General features: G+C 38.8%; 1 protein-coding gene across 1 annotated transcript in view; it reads right to left on the reverse strand.

Moving 5' to 3' along the window:
- Positions 1–2,123: 2,123 nt before the first annotated feature.
- LOC139766047 (leucine-rich repeats and immunoglobulin-like domains protein 3) overlaps positions 2,124–19,977 on the reverse strand; it is a 290,521-nt gene continuing 272,667 nt past the window's right edge. The window contains exon 12 of the mRNA XM_071694188.1: positions 2,124–10,072. Within this exon, the coding sequence (XP_071550289.1) occupies positions 9,534–10,072 (539 nt within the window). The 3' untranslated portion in view covers positions 2,124–9,533. The remainder of the gene's footprint in view (positions 10,073–19,977) is intronic.

Genomic DNA, 19,977 nt, shown 5'->3' on the forward strand with positions numbered 1-19,977 from the left:
CATGTTCTACAACATCCTTGATCATATATTGTAATACAATATTTTCATGGAAAGATCTGTGGTGTCAGATAGGTAGCTGTGGTTTTGGTGCATTACTCATGATAACAATAGAATGGATATGAGTGGATGTGACTTTTCTTCATATGTTTCTAGTGCTACCTCACTGACGCAGGGGATGGAGATGCTGTTTCCTGTGGGGCAGGGTGGTGCTGGGAATGGATAAAGGCGAGTGAGTATGAATATGTACATATGTATATGTATGTGTGGATGGGTCTTTCTGTTTCATGGCACTCCCTCTAATGAGGGAAATAGCGATCAAGTATAATAAAAATAATAATATTTTCATTGGTTATAGTGTGGCTAAGGAGTGTGTGACAGAAGTGGAGGGAGCAAGGGGGTAGTGGGAGACCAAGATTAATTACCTACCTACCAACAAGTACCTATGATATGTTGCCATAATGGCAGGGCCAGTACATAAGACTCACCACAATTTGTTTGTTAGGTGTTGTTTCCATGATACACCACCCCTTCTACTTAAGTACCTTGATGTCTGATGCTGTTTATTTTCAGCAACTTCTCCATTGGCATAGCCTTCTACCAATAGTTAACTCTTTGAACGTTTCTGAAGTTAACAAGTAGATCACCTGGTGATGTTGAGTTGGAGGTAGAGCTAGGAGAAGAGATTTGTCATGCAAATATGATTATGTAATTATCATAGCTTATGAAAAAAATACCTATGGTAGTAAACAATATATATAAAATAGTGATGAAACAGAACTTTACTGATCATGGTGTAACACTGAAGTTCATATGGTAGAGAATGGGGGAATGTTAAGAAGAGTGACCCTCGTGACATAAATTCATTAAATGATCAGTCACTACTTTCCTATTATTTACTTATATATTTACACATTTCCATATGTGTTTACACTCCAGAATTGCTTTAAGAGAGTGGTAGTCTCTGAAGAAAGCATCTACGACAGAAGGTCACACTTCAAGGGTTTTAATCACTGTGAACACTAACATTCATATTATGATTCCTAGATCCTTCTATGTAAGTCTTCAGATGAAGACTCCTAAACAAAGGGTTAATGTATAGGTGTATTTCCAAACATGATTGTTAACCTATGAAATAAGAGCAGTGTTGTATGGAGGTTAAATTCCAGCTATTGATTAAAAATGTATGCTAAACATAGAGGTCTAATGTAGCATTGTCTTTTTAGTACTTTGTAATGTTTATTTACAACTGAATGGCATGGCTGTTTTTATTTCAGTGATGGCTGCCTCTGCAAATTTTAATGACCCAGAAGCCATGCAACTTAGTAGGCAGTAGTTGGTAGGCAGTCACTGACCAGTAAGGTATATTACTGGTACTACCTGCCTTGGTATCTGGAGGTTTAGTGATGGCTGCAAAATGAGCCACCATTTTAGTGGTTAAGTTGCAATCCTTTAACTCAGGTAGCTGTCTTTTCTATGTCTCACCCACACATGGACAGATAATATTCTTTTCTCAAACATACAAGCTTTCCTTGACACACACAACACATGACGATAGTTAACTCATGTGACTCAGTCTTTGTAACTAGATTTTTCTGCTGTGAATGCTACTTGCCCTGCCTTTCAAGAAAAAGGGAGGAGCAATAAATAGCAGTAGGTAGGAACATCAAGCAGGAGTATTAGGTAGTAGTTGGTAGGAAAATTAGGTGGGAGCCTTAGGTAGTAGTAGTAGCAGGTTGAAACATTAGGTAGTAATAGTAATCAGTAAAAACATCAGGTAGGAGCCTCTGGAAACACTGCATTAGAGTTGCCTGTAAATGGTAGGGCACTTAAAGGCTAAGAAGTAGCATTTGAGTTCACCAGTTATGGAGACCCTTTTTGCTGAGGCCATCCCTTGGGGAAAATAGCCATCAGAGATACAGATAGCCTTGAAATTTGATTCTTTCCTTTTACCCCACATTTGTATTCACACTGGAAATGTGTGTACAGCACATCAGTCACTCCAGTATTGGGCAAAGATTATCTACACACCAAAAAATTTACTGCAAAGAAGTAATTAATTCATTTCATATCAGTTTCCAAGTTGTCTTAAATCCATCATTGAGAGGACAGAATGAAACAATTGAAATTATTACATTTTATATACATAATTAGCACATTAGTTAGAATAAAGGTAGATATCAATTATAATACAACATAAATACAGTGCAGAATATTATTCCTGCCTATCATAACTATAGATGATGTCTTCTTAAGGTAAGTGAAAAACTTATGTATATACACAAATTTAATAATGAAATATTCAAGCTGCATAAAGGAGAAATTATTAGTCACCAAAGAAGGGAGGAAATAACAAAGTTATTTTTCCATCACAGTTCCCTGCAACAGAAACCCTTCAGCTTCAGTTATTACAGAGTTCATGATGACAACAAAGGTAGTTTAATAATGGGTGGATCTGATTTATTACATATATCTGAAAATTAGAAATAACACCAATAACTGAAACTTTCTGCATGATAAAATTGATCATAAAACTGCCAACAAATAATAATCAACAAAATAAAATTACACAAGACATGAAGGAACAACTTTTTTTAACTTTACGAGTAATGTTAATATGTCACAACCATGTTTAAACCTCACAACAATCTACAAAGGTTAGTATATATCTTGATATCTTTTTTAACATGATCACCTCATCTTGTTAGAATAAAACTCCTTAAACTTTTTAGCAATTTAAAAGAATGCCCTGGTTAACTCCAATAACCAACAGTTTTCTTAGATTGAAATTTTTCCTTTAATCATCTTTTAATGTTTTATACATAATTTGCCATACTTTGTATGTACAAATGCCTTTCCAAAGGTTATGTGAAATATCCACCACTAATATGTTTCTAACAAACTTTTCACTGTGCTAACATCAAACATTATAGCAATTTCTTCATGTGAGGGACTCGCATCAAACATGTCACAAAGTCCCATCACTTCCCTCTTTACATCGAAATACAAACCTTCTGTCTTACTTAATATAAAACCTGTCATTTAAGAAATCCTGTCTTTAGAAAAAAAGAAACAAATGATTTTATCCTTTCAACTCAAATAAATAACTTTAATTCTTGCTAGCTAGCATGCAGCAGTTATCAATCTAAAGACATAATTTAATCTAGCTTCATTTTTTTTTTTTTAATGATAATGAAAACACACCCTTAATAATTATACAGTCTTCTGAAATAATCGAACCTTTGAACTTCCTATACAGTACTTCAATCATCTTATCCCAATAAAAAATAGGAATAAAAGCAAAACATCTAATGGACAATAACACTGTTATGTATTGAATATATATGTACACAGCATAATTTTACCACTCTAAGCAGAGTGGTAAATACAGAAACTTCCATAAATTTTAGCTCAACTACAGGCACTTGCATTGTTTAATTTCCTGTTGAACATAATGCAAACATTTGTATGCCTTGATTTTATCTTTGCCTAATACATAAGTTCATGGATCGATTCTGTGGAATTTGTTGCGCAATAAAACCTAATGCTTATTCCACACTTTTTATCATTAAAGTCATGTAAAACCTTAAAGCTATTTCCAAAGATTTATATATTACAATTTCCTTTAAACGTTCATCAAACTATTTACATCAACATTATTGTCTAAACATTTCTCTCTTACTTTTTCTTCCATTCTTATTATATAAATTAAATATGACACTAAAACTCATATTTATAGAATTTCATTAGTTACAAATCTGAACTTTGTATTGTCTATCATGCACGTGCTTTTCTTCTTTTTCCAAATGTCTGAAGCTATGTAATTCCATACCCTACAAGATTTATTCAGTTCGTTATTTCCACTGGGAGTACATATTGTGCTAACAAGAATGTGCCTACAGACAGACAGAGATGCAAGGGTAACAACATAATGTCTGACATACAATACTGTAGTGGTGGAACATTAAAATAAAAAATCTATACATTAAATGTTTTCAATTTGTGCACTTTATCAAAATCAAATCCCATCAAATTGATGTGGTTACTATGAATATCCAATAAATAACTGCATTTATACCACACTCATCCAAGGGAAAAACCTACAACCAGGTTTATGAAGTTTTTTCTACGAATAATCAAATATGTCGGTATTAAATCAATCTAGGTAGAATTCTTGTGCCCTTGTATGCTGACACCTGAAGTTATGGTACCCTGCAGTCATGCAAGTTATGGTACCTGTTTTACTAGTATATTTTTGCAGTTTCACATATACCATTCTAATTCAGCAGAGTATTTCAAATGTACCATTTTTTTTTTTTTTTTTTACAGATTATTTCATATATCTTTCTGATGAGGAAAAATATGTGGGTGTTAACTGAGGGCTGGGCCTTCTAAATTGGTCAACAAAGCAGGGAGGGAGAGAAGTCTGGGTTTTGTTTAGTTTTGATTTTCTAATGTGCTACAGCCAGCAAATCTTCAATTCACATATCCAAGGCAATTCTTCTGGCATAAAATATAATTAGTAACGGTTATTCTTAGAAGAATGTGTGTACTTTGAACAGTTTCCTCGATAGTTTTTCCCTTCTCATTAAAAGTCTGTAAAATACTTATCTTTAAATGAAAGTACTGTGACAATTATTCAGTGATCTTTACTCTCCTCCTCTATGCTATATTAAAGTTTATCTAGTCTATTCAGTATTATATATATTTTTACATTGCATCCCACAATGAAGGAGTTGAAAATCAATCTAATGTTATCCTCAGTTGTAGTCTCTCAGTATCTATTATATATGAGACATTTATGCTGGTATCGTCTGAAAATAATGTGGACTATACAGTACCAACATTTATATAATATTCATTGATAATCATAACTGAATCTGACTGAAAATATATAAATTAAAATGTGTATGCCATCAATAGTACTGGGTTGCAAAGGTTTAGTGAACATTACTTACCCTAGAGCACTTGATAATTTATAAAAGAATTATAATTCTTACCAAATTTTTTTTGTATGAAAAAATGAAAAATCATTTTTATAGTGTCATAAATACAAAAATATACAGGGAGAACACTGTAATAACACATACACACAATTTGTTTAGTGTTAAACAAAAGTTGCCAAAATGTAGACTGGTCTAAATATCATGCTGTATCTTATCTTAAAAGTAATCTAATACTTCTAGATCTATTATAATTACAATGAACTATTAACTGTTACAGTTATTGTGCAAATGATAAATACAATTTAAACAAAGCAGTCATGCAACTCATGAATTTATTATACCATGCACAACGTAAGATCCAATTGTAAAGTATCAACTTGCATACTGTGTGCACAGAATTCCTCATAAAAAAAAATGCCAATACTGATAAAATAATATAATTACACTTATAATATAATCAGCAAGAAGTTTTTAGGTAGCTACATTTAGTACAATTGCATTTAATTCACCCGGAAAACCAAATGAGGTTTTGTGTCAGTTTAAATATGCAACTAGTATACTTCATTAAAGCATTGCTGGTGGAAAAAATATTGTCATGCACCTTGTCTGGAAAGCATTCAAGATTGCTCAACAGGCTACACATAACTATGTGCCTCCTGTATATTTGTCATAAGAAACTAGAAATAACTACTGTATATAAAATGCTGTATGCTAAATGAATGGCAAAATACAGAACATCAAAATAACTGTATAAATTTGACAGAATAAAACACTGAAGCCCCCCCCATTTACACATGCTCTCTAACTGCTCTTGCAACAAAAATACAGAACTGACTCAGTATAAAATGCTTTTACATTATCTAAATTACAGTATCTAGCCAGTTACCATAAAGGGCAATCTTACTCATTAAAGATAATATGAGTTGGCATTAAAATTACCTATACTACGAAATTTTGGTAACACTGAGTTAGAAGTTGTCTTCAGTAAGACTGTACCATCATCAGTGTGAATGGATAGGAGTAAAGCCTCATCAAAGACTCTCCCATCCTGAAGGAGCCCAATCTACCTTACTCCCACATGAAGTACAAATTCAAAGTAGCAGAAGCCCCACAGGAGTCCTGGGGTTGCAGTGGTACAGTTTAAATTAATATAGCCCTTGTATTTAATCACAATTTTTATGATCTCTTGACTTCTGGATGACAAAATTTTTTGAATTGTTCAGATACTTTGGGGTCTTACCTCTTACAAATGCACTAATGTGTTAGGAACTGGTGTGTAACTCTATAGTTAGGAAATAGTGTGTAACTCAATAATTAGAAAAGTTTTTTTTTGTAAAATGCTGTCTGAAGTTTGAGAATTATCATGTCCAAAGCATACTTTGGTGTCAGACCTGGTTTATGTCTGTATACTAGTAGGTGTGTCTCCATGTATGTGTCTACATGTGCATTCACGTGAGAAAAACATGGATGGGGCTAGCTAGCTGAATTGCTTTGCAAAGATGACATCATTTACAAATGGATAAGAACTCTCCAAAATACCTAAGATTAGTTTTGTGTATAATGCTGAGGGTTCCCTATAAAGGTTCTTGCTCCTCCTTACAGATCAATAGCCACATACAGGTCATGTGCGTAAAAGATAACATGGGGTAGATTTACAGACATGCATAAAAAGGTAGACAGTTTACAAGTAGGTAGTATGTAGTAGTTGGCAGGCAGCCATCAAACCAGTATTACCCACCTGGGTATCGATAGGGTAAGCAACAGCTGGCATTCAGTCCACAAACATACATTCTCTTCTTATCACACATACCACGTCACAACACTCAATTCACATAACACATTCAATATTCCTCTAGATTTTCCTATGGTGAAAGTGCTATGCTCTAGCCATGCATTTTGGCAAAATAATAGGAGCAACAGATAGTAGCAGTTCAGAATATTAGACATGAGCATTATAAAGTAGTAATCAGGAACATTAGCTGAGAGCATAGGGTAGTAGTAGTCTGGAACATCAGGTAGACACATAAGGTAGGAGCCTCTGAAAACACTGTGCCAGAGTTACCCTCTGCCAGTGGCCTGTTAGGAGTGGGGCACTAAAGGCAAAGAAATGGCACTAGAGTTCATCAGTTATGGAGACTTTTGCTGTGAGGGAGTTCCCAAAGGGAATGGGCATCAGACACATAGACAGACAGATGGTTTACAAGTGTAGCCTGTTTTGCACTGCAGGTTTGCTTTGCACGACATGTGTTTATTAACCAATATTTTTTACCATCGGCACTTTAAAAGAATGGAGATTCACTTTCATGGGCCCTTACATATTATTATATATAATCTTAAACTTTTCAATGCCATCCTCCTACATATATCAAATGACTCCTTATGCAGGCTCTTGCACTTTCTCTTCCTACTTCCCAAGCCATATAGAGTGTGTGGCCAACAAACAGTCACTTTTGTATGATTACTATTTGTGTGTTATAGGAAGTGTTTTACACTTACATTACCCCATTTCTTAACCTTGTATGTTTTTACAGTGAAAGACAAAAATTTGTTCCTAAGATTTCGTGGAAATATCTTGTGAAAGGTTACCATTCCCGCATGCACCTCTTCACATACTACAAACGGTTGTTATCTCTGAGCAGTGCTTCCAAACACACACATCACTGATTTCCTAGAAAGTCAAAAATTTCTGACGCAATATTTTTATAACACAAAGCTTGGAACAGATGTTTGTCTTTCACTGCACTGTGTCTTAATTATGTAACAGCAGGACACCTTTTACGGGGATCCTGCTGTTCCAAGGCTGCATTCCAAACAGGAGCAGATTATGGTAGGCTCACCTGGAGCAAGACATATTTATTTGTCTGCAGATGATGCAGCCTCATTGAAGGTGACTTCTCACTCCTGATGTTATTCCTTGCAGGTGGAGTTCAATGCTGTTTTAAAACTTCCCTGCTGTTTTTTATAAGCTTAATAAAAAGCAAAAAAAAAAAAAAAGGGGTATATGCTGAAAGATCTCAGCAGCATTAAATGTAACAACCCTGTTTCGCCATGTCATATGCTCAAAACACTGTCATATGGCCCCACTAAACTATCGGTGCAAAAACATCATTTTTAATCAGCCGTCCATTAGCCAAAAAAGCTGTTGGAATCATGGCCATAGCAGTGATTTCCAAACTTTCATAAAAAATCAATTTGTGTCAGAAAACCCTACTAGTTGCATTTTCCGTCTCATCAAATCCTTAAATCTATTACAGTTGTTAACAGATGGGTGTACTTTATCCAGTTCTAAAACAATTTTAGCAACAAATTATTAAATAAAAGGTTGTGACATATTAATGCTTATGTCCAATGTGTGACTAGTTTCAAATAAACTTACAGTACACTAATTTTTTTTTGTGTGATAAATGCCTGAAGTAACAGTGATAACTTAATGCTTGACTGAGCATGATTCATTAACCTACTTCACAACACATACTTGCAGCATTTGAACTTCACAATATCTAGGAACAAATGATGCAGTGCTCTACATGGAGGGGAAGAAGTTTGTTCAAATACAGTGGGTCCCTATGCTGCATATACTGTAGCAACTTGCACATCTCAGTTCAATGAACACTGCAACTATGCTATAACTGCATATTTTCTATAAAGCAGAATTGTCCCTAGGTAAATTAATGTGATAAAAAATATTCTAAGACAAAGAACACAAATGAAGTCTTTCTACAATACACTGTAAGAAAATAAAACCTACAAAGCTAATAATGCACCAGAGAATTTTTTCAAGGTACCTGTAGTCCCTTCATAACACGGAGAATGCATATGGCTGGCGTACTCATCAAGCCTACAGTTCAGTTATATAATTAGAAATGGTGCATGACAATTAACATGCTCACAGAGCACAGTCTTGCATCACTAAATCTCTATACAGGCTAGAGATAGATTATGAAGTAACTGGTCACATCACCCTGTTAATTCCTGTTCAGGTGGACTACTCATCAATATAGTGGTATTTTGTTATATCACTGTCTTATACCTGGCCTTTGTACTAAACCCATAAATCACACTATACACTACTCTTCATTCATTTACCTTTTGGTCTGGGCTTGCCTGCTAATGTTTTCAACAAAAAGCCACTACTGTACGATATATTCTACTAAAGATATGGCAGATACTGTAAAAAGCCCTCTAAATTTAAGATGAGAACAGGGTGACCTAACCATAATTATCTGAAAAAGCTAAAGATCAGAGTATACTGGATAGTTAGAATAACACTGAAACATTCAACGGTCAAGAACTTTGTACAGCTTAACACTGGCAGCACTGGAACAACTATGGCACCAGACAGGTACTTTACACACTTAACTGCTTCTACCCACCACTTTATTATGCAGTAGTTGAGTAACTGTCAAAATAAGTCTACATATATTCTAGCTTTTCAATTAATTTTTTTGTCCAATTATCAAATTCATTCCAATATATTCTGCCTTTAAGTGGAATGATAGCTGTATGCTTTACAAATCTGGACAGGATTTTCTATTTTTCTTAGTGGGAGATGCAACATTAGTCTTCACACTCTACAGAAGACACTGTCCATTATCTGGACTCGAGTGTTTGCTTGGTGGGAATGCTATTGTTAACTTTTACTTCTGAATTCTCTGTCCTTAAGTCTAGTTCACTTCGCCCATCACCAACACTGCACACTGAGGTTCTTTGATTACTGACATCATTTTCAGTACAGTTGATCACTAAAGACTCCCCTCCAGTCTGTTCTGGAGTAAGGCTGCACTGGTCTTTAAGTGGACTACCTTCACAATTGTCCACAGCAACTTGAACATGTGGACTATGTCTTGCAGAAACTTCAGATGATGGAGATGTTACTGCTTGCTGAGGTAAGAAAGAATTAGCCTGGCACAAATGCTGGCCACGGGGTAAGGTGGCAGATGGTGTCACAGGGGAAGAAACAGGAAGAAGACGAGAATTAGAGCCACGCCTCAGACTTGCAGTGTAGTGATTAGGACTGTAACCTCCTGGGGACAGGTGCTGAGGACTGAATGTTGAGAGTCTTGGGCGACCCATAGCATCTTCACAGCCAATTACTTCACCACCTGGACCAATGCTAACAGCACTTACACCTGCAAAGGGAAAAAATATAAATAATCAACATTACACATTATAGAGTATATTATTATCATACAAATCCAGGACCCTTTTCCTGAGGCTCCTGCAGCTTCTAGGCTGTACTCCACTTAGGATCATGGAAATGACTCCTTTGGAGCTAAAAGGTCCTGATGGAGACTTGACTCCAGCCTGTCTATTGATGATGATACAGCCTTACTGAGGGTAACTCCTTTCTCACTTGCAGACAATGTCTGGCAACACCATACATTATTGTGATGCTGTTTATATGTCTGTTTGAGGTGAATGTGTACGAAAACTGTGGGGTAAGTGTTTGGTGTTTTCAGTATGATAGATGCATTTTGGGTGTAAGGGGGTTTTAAAGTATGATGGGGTTTTGTAGTATGATGTATGTTTTTATACCAATGGAGTGATGGGTAGTATCCACAGTGCAGATAGGAAAATGTAACTCATATAAGCTAGAGTAGTATAGGTTTAAGTGGAAGGATTTCTAGAAGAAGTAAGTTTAAGAATGGTTAAGAGGGCTTTTGTTTAGTTCTTGTTGTCATTATGGTATGTACATGTTTGACAATGTCCTGTTTGTTGGGAGAGGGAGGATCTATAAGCACATGCTGTTGAAGTGTATAGCATGGGTAAGCTCTGTTTCAATCTGTAGGTTAATGGCGGTGTTTGGAAGGGAGGGGTCTCATCTCTTTAAATGAAATGAGTGCTGAAAATGTTGGAAGTGAGACTCTACTGGAAGTATATTTGTTTCTTTATGCATGGGTATGTCTAAAGGAATAGTACTTCTAACAATGTTATGTGGTTGCAAGGCATGGTCTACAGAAAGGGTTGTACACAGGAGGGTAGATGTGTTGGAAATGAAATGTTTGAGGACAATATGTGATGTGAGGTGGTTTGATCAAGTAATGAAAGGGTAAGAGAGATGTGTGAAAATAAAGAGTGTGGTTGAGAAAGCAGAAGAGGGTGTGTTGAAATGGTTTTGGACAAATGGAAAGAATGAGTGAGGGAAGATTGACAAAGAGGATATATGTGTCAGAGGTGGAGGGAACCAGAAGTGGGAGACCAAATTGGAGGTGGAAAGATGGAGTGAAAAATTTTGAGTGATTGGGGCCTGAACATGCAGGAGGGTGAAAGGCATGCAAGGAACAGAGTGAATTGGAATGATGTGGTCTACCAGGGTCGACGTGCTGTCAATGGATTGAATCAGGGTATGTGAAGCGTCTGGGGTAAACCATGGAAAGCTCTGTGGGGCCTGGATATGGATAGTAAGCTGTGGCATCGGTGCATTACACATGACAGCTAGAGACTGAGTGTGAACGGATGTGACCTTTTTTGTCTATTTTCCTGGCGCTACCTCGCTGATTTGGGAAACAGCGATTAAGTATAATAAATAATGAATATTTCTATTTCTTTATTATCCTATTTTACTTTGTCGCTGTCTCCCGCATTAGCGAGGTAGCGCAAGGAAACAGACAAAAGAAATGGCCCAACCCACCCACATACACATGTATATACATACACATCCACACACGCAAATATACATACCTATACATCTCAACGTATACATATATATACGCACACAGACACATACATATATACACATGTACATAATTCATACTGGCTGCCTCTATTCATTCCCATCACCAACCCGCCACACATGAAATAACAACCCCCTTCCCCCTCATGTGCACGAGGTAGCGATAGGAAAGGACAACAAAGCCCACATTCGTTCACATTCAGTCTCTAGCTGTCATGTAATAATGCACCAAAACCACAGCTCCCTTTCCACATCCAGGCCCCACAGAACTTTCCAGGTTTACCCCAGACGCTTCACATACCCTGGTTCAATCCAGTGACAGCACGTTGACCCTGGTAGACCACATCATTCCAATACACTCTGTTCCTTGCATGCCTTTCACCCTCCTGCAAGTTCAGGCCCCAATCACTCAAAATTTTTCACTCCATCTTTCCACCTCCAATTTGGTCTTCCACTTCTCGTTCCCTCCACCTCTGACACATATATCCTCTTCGTCAATCTTTCCTCACTCATTCTCTCCATGTGACCAAACCATTTCAAAACACCCTCTTCTGCTCTCTCAACCACACTCTTTTTATTACCACGCATCTCTCTTACCCTATTATTACTTACTTGATCAAACCACCTAACACCACATATTGTCCTCAAACATCTCATTTCCAACATATCCACCCTCCTCCGCACAACTCTATCTATAGCCCATGCCTCGCAACCATATAACACTGTTGGGACCACTATTCCTTCAAACATACCCATTTTTGCTTTCCGAGATAATGTTCTCGACTTCCACATATTCTTCAACGCTCCCAGAACTTTCACCCCCTCCCCCACCCTATGATTGACTTCTGCTTCCATGGTCCCATCCACTGCCAAATCCAATCCCAGATATCTAAAACAGTTCACTTCCTCCAGTTTTTCTCCATTCAAACTTACCTCCCAAATGACTTGTCCGTCAACCCTACTGTACCTAATAACCTTGCTCTTATTTACTCTCAGCTTACTCCTTTCACACACTTTACCAAACTCAGTCACAGCTTCTGCAGTTTCTCAGCCATCAGTGCTGTATCATCAGCAAACAACAACTGACTCACTTCCAAGCTCTCTCATCCACACACACACACACATACATATATGAGTGTGTTAGTAGTTTTGATGCAGGAGACCGGGTTATAGTGATGGGTGATTTGAATGCAAAGGTTAGTAATGTGGCAGTTGAGGGAATAACTGGTATACATGGGGTGTTCAGTGTTGTAAATGGAAATGGTGAAGAGCTTGTAGATTTATGTGCTGAAAAAGGACTGGTGACTGGAAATACCTGGTTCAAAAAGAGAGATATACATAAGTATATGTATGTGAGTAGGAGAGATGGCCAGAGAGCATTATTGGATTACGTGTTAATTGATAGGCACGCGAAAGAGAGACTTTTGGATGTTAATGGGCTGAGAGGTGCAACTGGAGGGATGTCTGATCATTATCTTGTGGAGGCGAAGGTAAAGATTTGTAGAGGTTATCAGAAAAGAAGAGAGAATGTTGGGGTGAAGAGAGTGGTGAGAGTAAGTGAGCATGGGAAGGAGACTTGTGTGAGGAAGTACCAGAAGAGACTGAGTACAGAATGGAAAAAGGTGAGAACAAGGGAGGTAAGGGGAGTGGGGGAGGAATGGGATGTATTTAGGGAAGCAGTGATGGCTTGCGCAAAAGATGCTTGTGGCAGGAGAAGCGTGGGAGGTGGACAGATTAGAAAGGGTAGTGAGTGGTGGGATGAAGAAGTAAGATTATTAGTGAAAGAGATTAGAGAGGCATTTGGACGATTTTTGCAGGGAAATAATGCAAATGAGTGGGAGATGTATAAAAGAAAGAGGCAGGAGGTCAAGAGAAAGGTGCAAGAGGTGAAAAAGAGGGCAAATGAGAGTTGGGGTGAGAGAGTATCATTAAATTTTAGGGACAATAAAAAGATGTTTTGGAAGGAGGTAAATAAAGTGCGTAAGACAAGGGAACAAATGCGAACTTCAGTGACGGGGGCTAATGTGGAGGTGATAACAAGTAGTGGTGATGTGAGTATTTTGGAGGTTTGTTGAATGTGTTTGATGATAGAGTGGCAGATATAGGGTGTTTTGGTCGAGGTGGTGTGCAAAGTGAGAGGCTTAGGGAAAATGGTTTGGTAAGCAGATAAGAGGTAGTAAAAGCTTTGCGGAAGATGAAAGCAGGCAAGGTAGCGGGTTTGGATGGTATTGCAGTGGAATTTATTAAAAAAGGGGGTGACTGTATTGTTGACTGGTTGGTAAGGTTATTTAATGTATGACTCAAGGTGAGGTGCCTTAGGATTGGTGGAATGCTTGCATAATGCCATTGTACAAAGGCAAAGGGGATATGAGTGAGTGCTCAAATTACAGAGGTATAAGTTTGTTGAGTATTCCTGGGAAATTATATGGGAGGGTATTGATTGAGAGGGTGAAGGCATGTGCAGAGCATCAGATTGGGGAAGAGTAGTGTGGTTTCAGAAGTGGTAGAGGATGTGTGGATCAGGTGTTTGCTTTGAAGAATGTATGTGAGAAATACTTAGAAAAGCAAATGGATTTCTATGTAGCATTTATGGCTCTGGAGAAGGCATATGATATGAGTTGATAGAGATGCTCTGTGGAAGGTATTACGAATATATGGTGTGGGAGGAAAGTTGTTAGAAGCAGTGAAAATTTTTTGTCGAGGATGTAAGGCATGTGTACGTGTAGGAAGAGAGGAAAGTGATTGGTTCTCAGTGAATGTAGGTTTGCGGCAGGGGTGTGTGATGTCTCCATGGTTGTTTAATTTGTTTATGGATGGGGTTGTTAGGGAGGTGAAAGCAAGAGTTTTGGAAAGAGGGGCAAGTATGCATGCACTCTGTTGAGGACGAGAGAGCTTGGGAAGTGAGTCAGTTGTTGTTCGGTGATGATACAGCGCTGGTGGCTGATTCGTGTGAGAAACTGCAGAAGCTGGTGACTGAGTTTGGGAAAGTGTGTGAAAGAAGAAAGCTGAGAGTAAATGTGAATAAGACAAGGTTAGTAGGTTGAGGGTCAAGTCAGTTGGGAGGTAAGTTTAAATGGAGAAAAACTGGAGGAAGAAGTGTTTTAGATATCTGGGAGTGGATTTGGCAGCGGATGGAACCATGGAAGTGGAAGTGAATCATAGGGTGGGGGAGGGGGCGAAAATTCTGGGAGCATTGTAGAATGTGTGGAAGTCGAAAACATTATCTCGGAAAGCAAAAATGGGTATGTTTGAAGGAATAGTGGTTCCAACAATGTTATATGGTTGCGAGGCATGGGCTATGGATAGAGTTGTGCGGAGGAGGGTGTATGTGCTTGAAATGAGATGTTTGAGGACAATATGTGGTGCGAGGTGGTTTGATCGAGTAAGTAATAATAGGGTAAGAGAGATGTGTGGTAATAAAAAGAGTGTGGTTGAGAGAGCACAAGAGGGTGTTTTAAAATGGTTTGGTCACATGGAGAGAATGAGTGAGGAAAGATTGACCAAGAGGATATATATGTCAGAGATGGAGGGAACGAGGAGAAGTGGGAGGCCAAATTGGAGGTGGAAACATGGAGTGAAAAAGATTTTGAGTGATCGGGGCATGAACATGCAGGAGGGTGAAATGCGTGCAAGGAATAGAGTGAATTGGATCGATGTGGTCGGGGTCGACGTGCTGTCAATGGATTGAATCAGGGCATGTGAAGCGTCTCGGGTAAACCATGGAAAGTTCTGTGGGGCCTGGATGTGGAAAGGGAGCTGTGGTTTTGGGCATTATTACATGAAAGCTAAAGACTGAGTGTGAACGAATGGGGCCTTTGGTGTCTTTTCCTAGCGCTACCTCACACACATGAGGGGGGAGGGGGATGTTATTCCATGTGTGGCGAGGTGGCAATGGGAATAAATAAAGGCAAACAGTATGAATTATGTACATGTGTATATATATATATATATATATAAATATATATATATATATATATATATATATATATATATATATATATATATATATATATATATTATCCCTGGGGATAGGGGAGAAAGAATACTTCCCACGTATTCCCTGCGTGTCGTAGAAGGCGACTAAAAGGGGAGGGAGCGGGTGGCTGGAAATCCTCCCCTTTCTTGTTTTTTTTTTTAATTTTCCAAAAGAAGGAACAGAGAAGGGGGATATTCCCTCTAAGGCCCAGTTCTCTGTTCTTAACGCTACCTCGCTAACGCGGGAAATGGCAAATAGTATGAAAAAAAAAAAAATATATATATACATATATATATATGTCTGTGTGTGTATATATATGTGTACATTGAGATGTATAGGTATGTATATTTGCGTGTGTGGACGTGTACGTATATACATGTGTATGGGGGTGGGTTGTGCCATTTTTTTCATCTGTTTCCTTGTGCTACCTCGCAAACGCGGGAGACAGCGACAAAGCAAAACACGTAAATAAAACAAATATATATATATATATATATTTTTTTTTTTTATACTTTGTCGCTGTCTCCCGCGTTTGCGAGGTAGCGCAAGGAAACAGACGAAAGAAATGGCCCAACCCCCCCCCCATACACATGCACATACACACGTCCACACACGCAAATATACATACCTACACAGCTTTCCATGGTTTACCCCAGACGCTTCACATGCCTTGATTCAATCCACTGACAGCACGTCAACCCCTGTATACCACATCGCTCCAATTCACTCTATTCCTTGCCCTCCTTTCACCCTCCTGCATGTTCAGGCCCCGATCACACAAAATCTTTTTCACTCCATCTTTCCACCTCCAATTTGGTCTCCCTCTTCTCCTCGTTCCCTCCACCTCCGACACATATATCCTCTTGGTCAATCTTTCCTCACTCATTCTCTCCATGTGCCCAAACCATTTCAAAACACCCTCTTCTGCTCTCTCAACCACGCTCTTTTTATTTCCACACATCTCTCTTACCCTTACGTTACTTACTCGATCAAACCACCTCACACCACACATTGTCCTCAAACATATATATATATATATATATATACCGGGTATACCGGGGTTGACGTGCTGTCAGTGGATTGAATCAAGGCATGTGAAGCGTCTGGGGTAAACCATGGAAAGCTGTGTAGGTATGTGTATTTGCGTGTGTGGACGTATGTGTATACGTGTATGGGGGGGGTTGGGCCATTTCTTTCGTCTGTTTCCTTGCGCTACCTCGCAAACGCGGGAGACAGCGATAAAGTATAATAAAAAAAATAAAAATATATATATAGTGAAATGAAGCTCAAGGGTAAATGGGAAGAGTAGTTTGGGAATGTCTTGGGGGTAAAGTCAGGGGTTAGTGGGAGGACAAGAGCAAGGGAAGGAGTAGCAGTACTCCTGAAACAGGAGTTGTGGGAGTATGTGATAGAATGTAAGAAAGTAAATTCTCGATTAATACGGGTAAAACTGAAAGTTGATGGAGAGAGATGGGTGATTATTGGTGCATATGCACCTGGGCATGAGAAGAAAGATCATGAGAGGTAAGTGTTTTGGGAGCAGCTGAGTGAGTGTGTTAGTAGGTTTGATGCGCGAAACCGGGTTATAGTGATGGGTGATTTGAATGCAAAGGTGAATAATGTGGCAGTTGAGGGAATAATTGTTGTACATGGAGTGTTCAGTATTGTAAATGGAAATGGTGAAGAGCTTGTAAATTTATGTGCTGAAAAAGGACTGGTCATTGGGAATACCTGGTTTAAAAAGAGAGATATACATAAGTATACGTATGTAAGTAGGAGAGATGGCCAGAAAGCTTTATTGGATTACCTGTCAATTGATAGGCACGTGAGAGAGACTTCTGGATGTTAATGTGCTGAGAGGTGCAACTGGAGGGATGTCTGATCATTATCTTGTGGAGGCGAAGGTGAAGATTTGTAGAGGTTTTCAGAAAAGAAGAGAATGTTGGGGTGAAGAGAGTGGTGAAAGTAAGTGAACTTGGGAAGGAGACTTGTGTGAGGAAGTACCAGGAGACACTGAGTACAGAATGGAAAAAGGTGAGAACAAAGGACGTAAGGGGAGTGGGGGAGGAATGGGATGTATTTAGGGAAGCAGTGTTGAGGTAGGAGGTTTGCAGATTAGAAAGGGTAGTGAGTGGTGGGATGAAGAAGTAGGATTATTAGTGAAAGAGAAGAGAGAGGCATTTGGACGATTTTTGCAGGGAAATAATGCAAATGAGTGGGAGATGTATAAAAGAAAGAGGCAGGAGGTCAAGAGAAAGGTGCAAGAGGTGAAAAAGAGGGCAAATGAGAGTTGGGGTGAGAGAGTATCATTAAATTTTAGGGACAATAAAAAGATGTTTTGGAAGGAGGTAAAAAAAAAAAAGTGCGTAAGACAAGGGAACAAATGGGAACTTCAGTGAAGGGGCAAGTGGGGAGGTGATAACAAGTAGTGGTGATGTGAGAAGGAGATAGAGTATTTTGAAGGATTGTTGAATGTGTTTGATAATAGAGTGGCAGATATAGGGTGTTTTGGTCGAGGTGGTGTGCAAAGTGAGAGGGTTAGGGAATATGATTTGGTAAACAGAGAAGAGGTAGTAAAAGCTTTGTGGAAGATGAAAGCCGGCAAGGCAGCGGGTTTGGATGGTATTGCAGTGGAATTTATTAAAAACTGGGGTGACTGTATTGTTGACTGGTTGGTAAGGTTATTTAATGTATGTATGACTCATGGTGAGGTGCCTGAGGATTGACGGAATGCGTGCATAGTGCCACTGTACAAAGGCAAAGGGGATAAAAGTGAGTGCTCAAATTACAGAGGTATAAGTTTGTTGAGTATTCCTGGGAAATTATATGGGAGGGTATTGACCGAGAGGGTGAAGGAATGTACAGAGCATCAGATTGGAGAAGAGCAGTGTGGTTTCAGAAGTGGTAGAGGAAGTGTGGATCAGGTGTTTGCCTTGAAGAATACATGAGAAATATTTAGAAAAGCAAATGGATTTGTATGTAGCATTTATGGATCTGGAGAAGGCATATGATAGAGTTGATAGAGATGCTCTGTGGAAGGTATTAAGAATATATGGTGTGGGAGGCAAGTTGTTAGAAGCAGTGAAAAGTTTTTATCGAGGATGTAAGGCATGTGTACATGAAGGAAGAGAGGAAAGTGATTGGTTCTCATTGAATGTAGGTTTGTGGCAGGGGTGTGTGATGTCTCCATGGCTGTTTAATTTGTTTATGGATGGGGTTGTTAGGGAGGTGAATGCAAGAGTTTTCGAAAGAGGGGCAAGTATGCAGTTTGTTGTGGATGAGAGAACTTGAGAAGTGAGTCAGTTGTTGTTCGCTGATGATACAACACAGGTGGCTGATTCGTGTGAGAACTGCAGAAGCTGGTGACTGAGTTTGGTAAAGTGTGTGAAAGAAGAAAGCTGAGAGTAAATGTGAATAAGAGCAAGGTTATTAAGTACAGTAGGGTTGAGGGACAAGTCAATTGGGAGGTAAGTTTGAATGGAGAAAAACTGGAGGAAGTGAAGTGTTTTAGATATCTGGGAGTGGATTTGGCAACAGATGGAACCATGGAAGTGGAAGTGAATCATAAGGTGGGGGAGGGGGCGAATGTTCTGGGAGCGTTGAAGAATGTGTGGAAGTCGAGAACATTATCTCGGGAAGCAAAAATGGGTATGTTTGAAGGAATAGTGGTTCCAACAATGTTACATGTTTGCGAGGCGTGGGCTATGGATAGAGTTGTGCGCAGGAGAGTGGATGTGCTGGAAATGAGATGTTTGAGGACAATATGTGGTGTGAGGTGGTTTGATCGATTAAGTAATAATAGGGTAAGAGAGATGTGTGGTAATAAAAAGAGTGTGGTTGAGAGAGCAGAAGAGGGTGTGTTGAAATGGTTTGGTCACATGGAGAGAATGACTGAGGAAAGATTGACAAAGAGGATATATGTGTCACAGGTGGAGGGAACGAGGAGAAGTGGGAGACCGAATTGGAGGTGGAAGGATGGAGTGAAAAAGATTTTGAGTGATTGGGGCCTGAACATGCAGGAGGGTGAAATGCGTGCAAGGAATAGAGTGAATTGGAACCATGTGGTATACCGGGGTCAATGTGCTATCAATGGATTGAACCAGGGCATGTGAAGTGTCTGGGGTAAACCATGGAAAGTTCTGTAGGGCCTGGATGTGGAAAGGGAGCTGTAGTTTCAGTGAATTATTACATGACAGCTAGAGACAGAATGTGAACGAAAGTGGCCTTTATTGTCTTTTCCTAGCACTACCTCGCGCACTTTTGGGTGAAGGGGGTGGTTATTTTCATGTGTGGCAAGGTGGCGATGGGAATGAATAAAGGCAGACAGTATGAATTATGTGCATGTGTATATATGTATATGTCTGTGTGTATATATATATGTATAC

The sequence above is a fragment of the Panulirus ornatus genome, chromosome 56 (genome assembly GCF_036320965.1).
Source record: "Panulirus ornatus isolate Po-2019 chromosome 56, ASM3632096v1, whole genome shotgun sequence".
NCBI classification, from domain to species: Eukaryota; Metazoa; Arthropoda; class Malacostraca; order Decapoda; family Palinuridae; genus Panulirus; species Panulirus ornatus.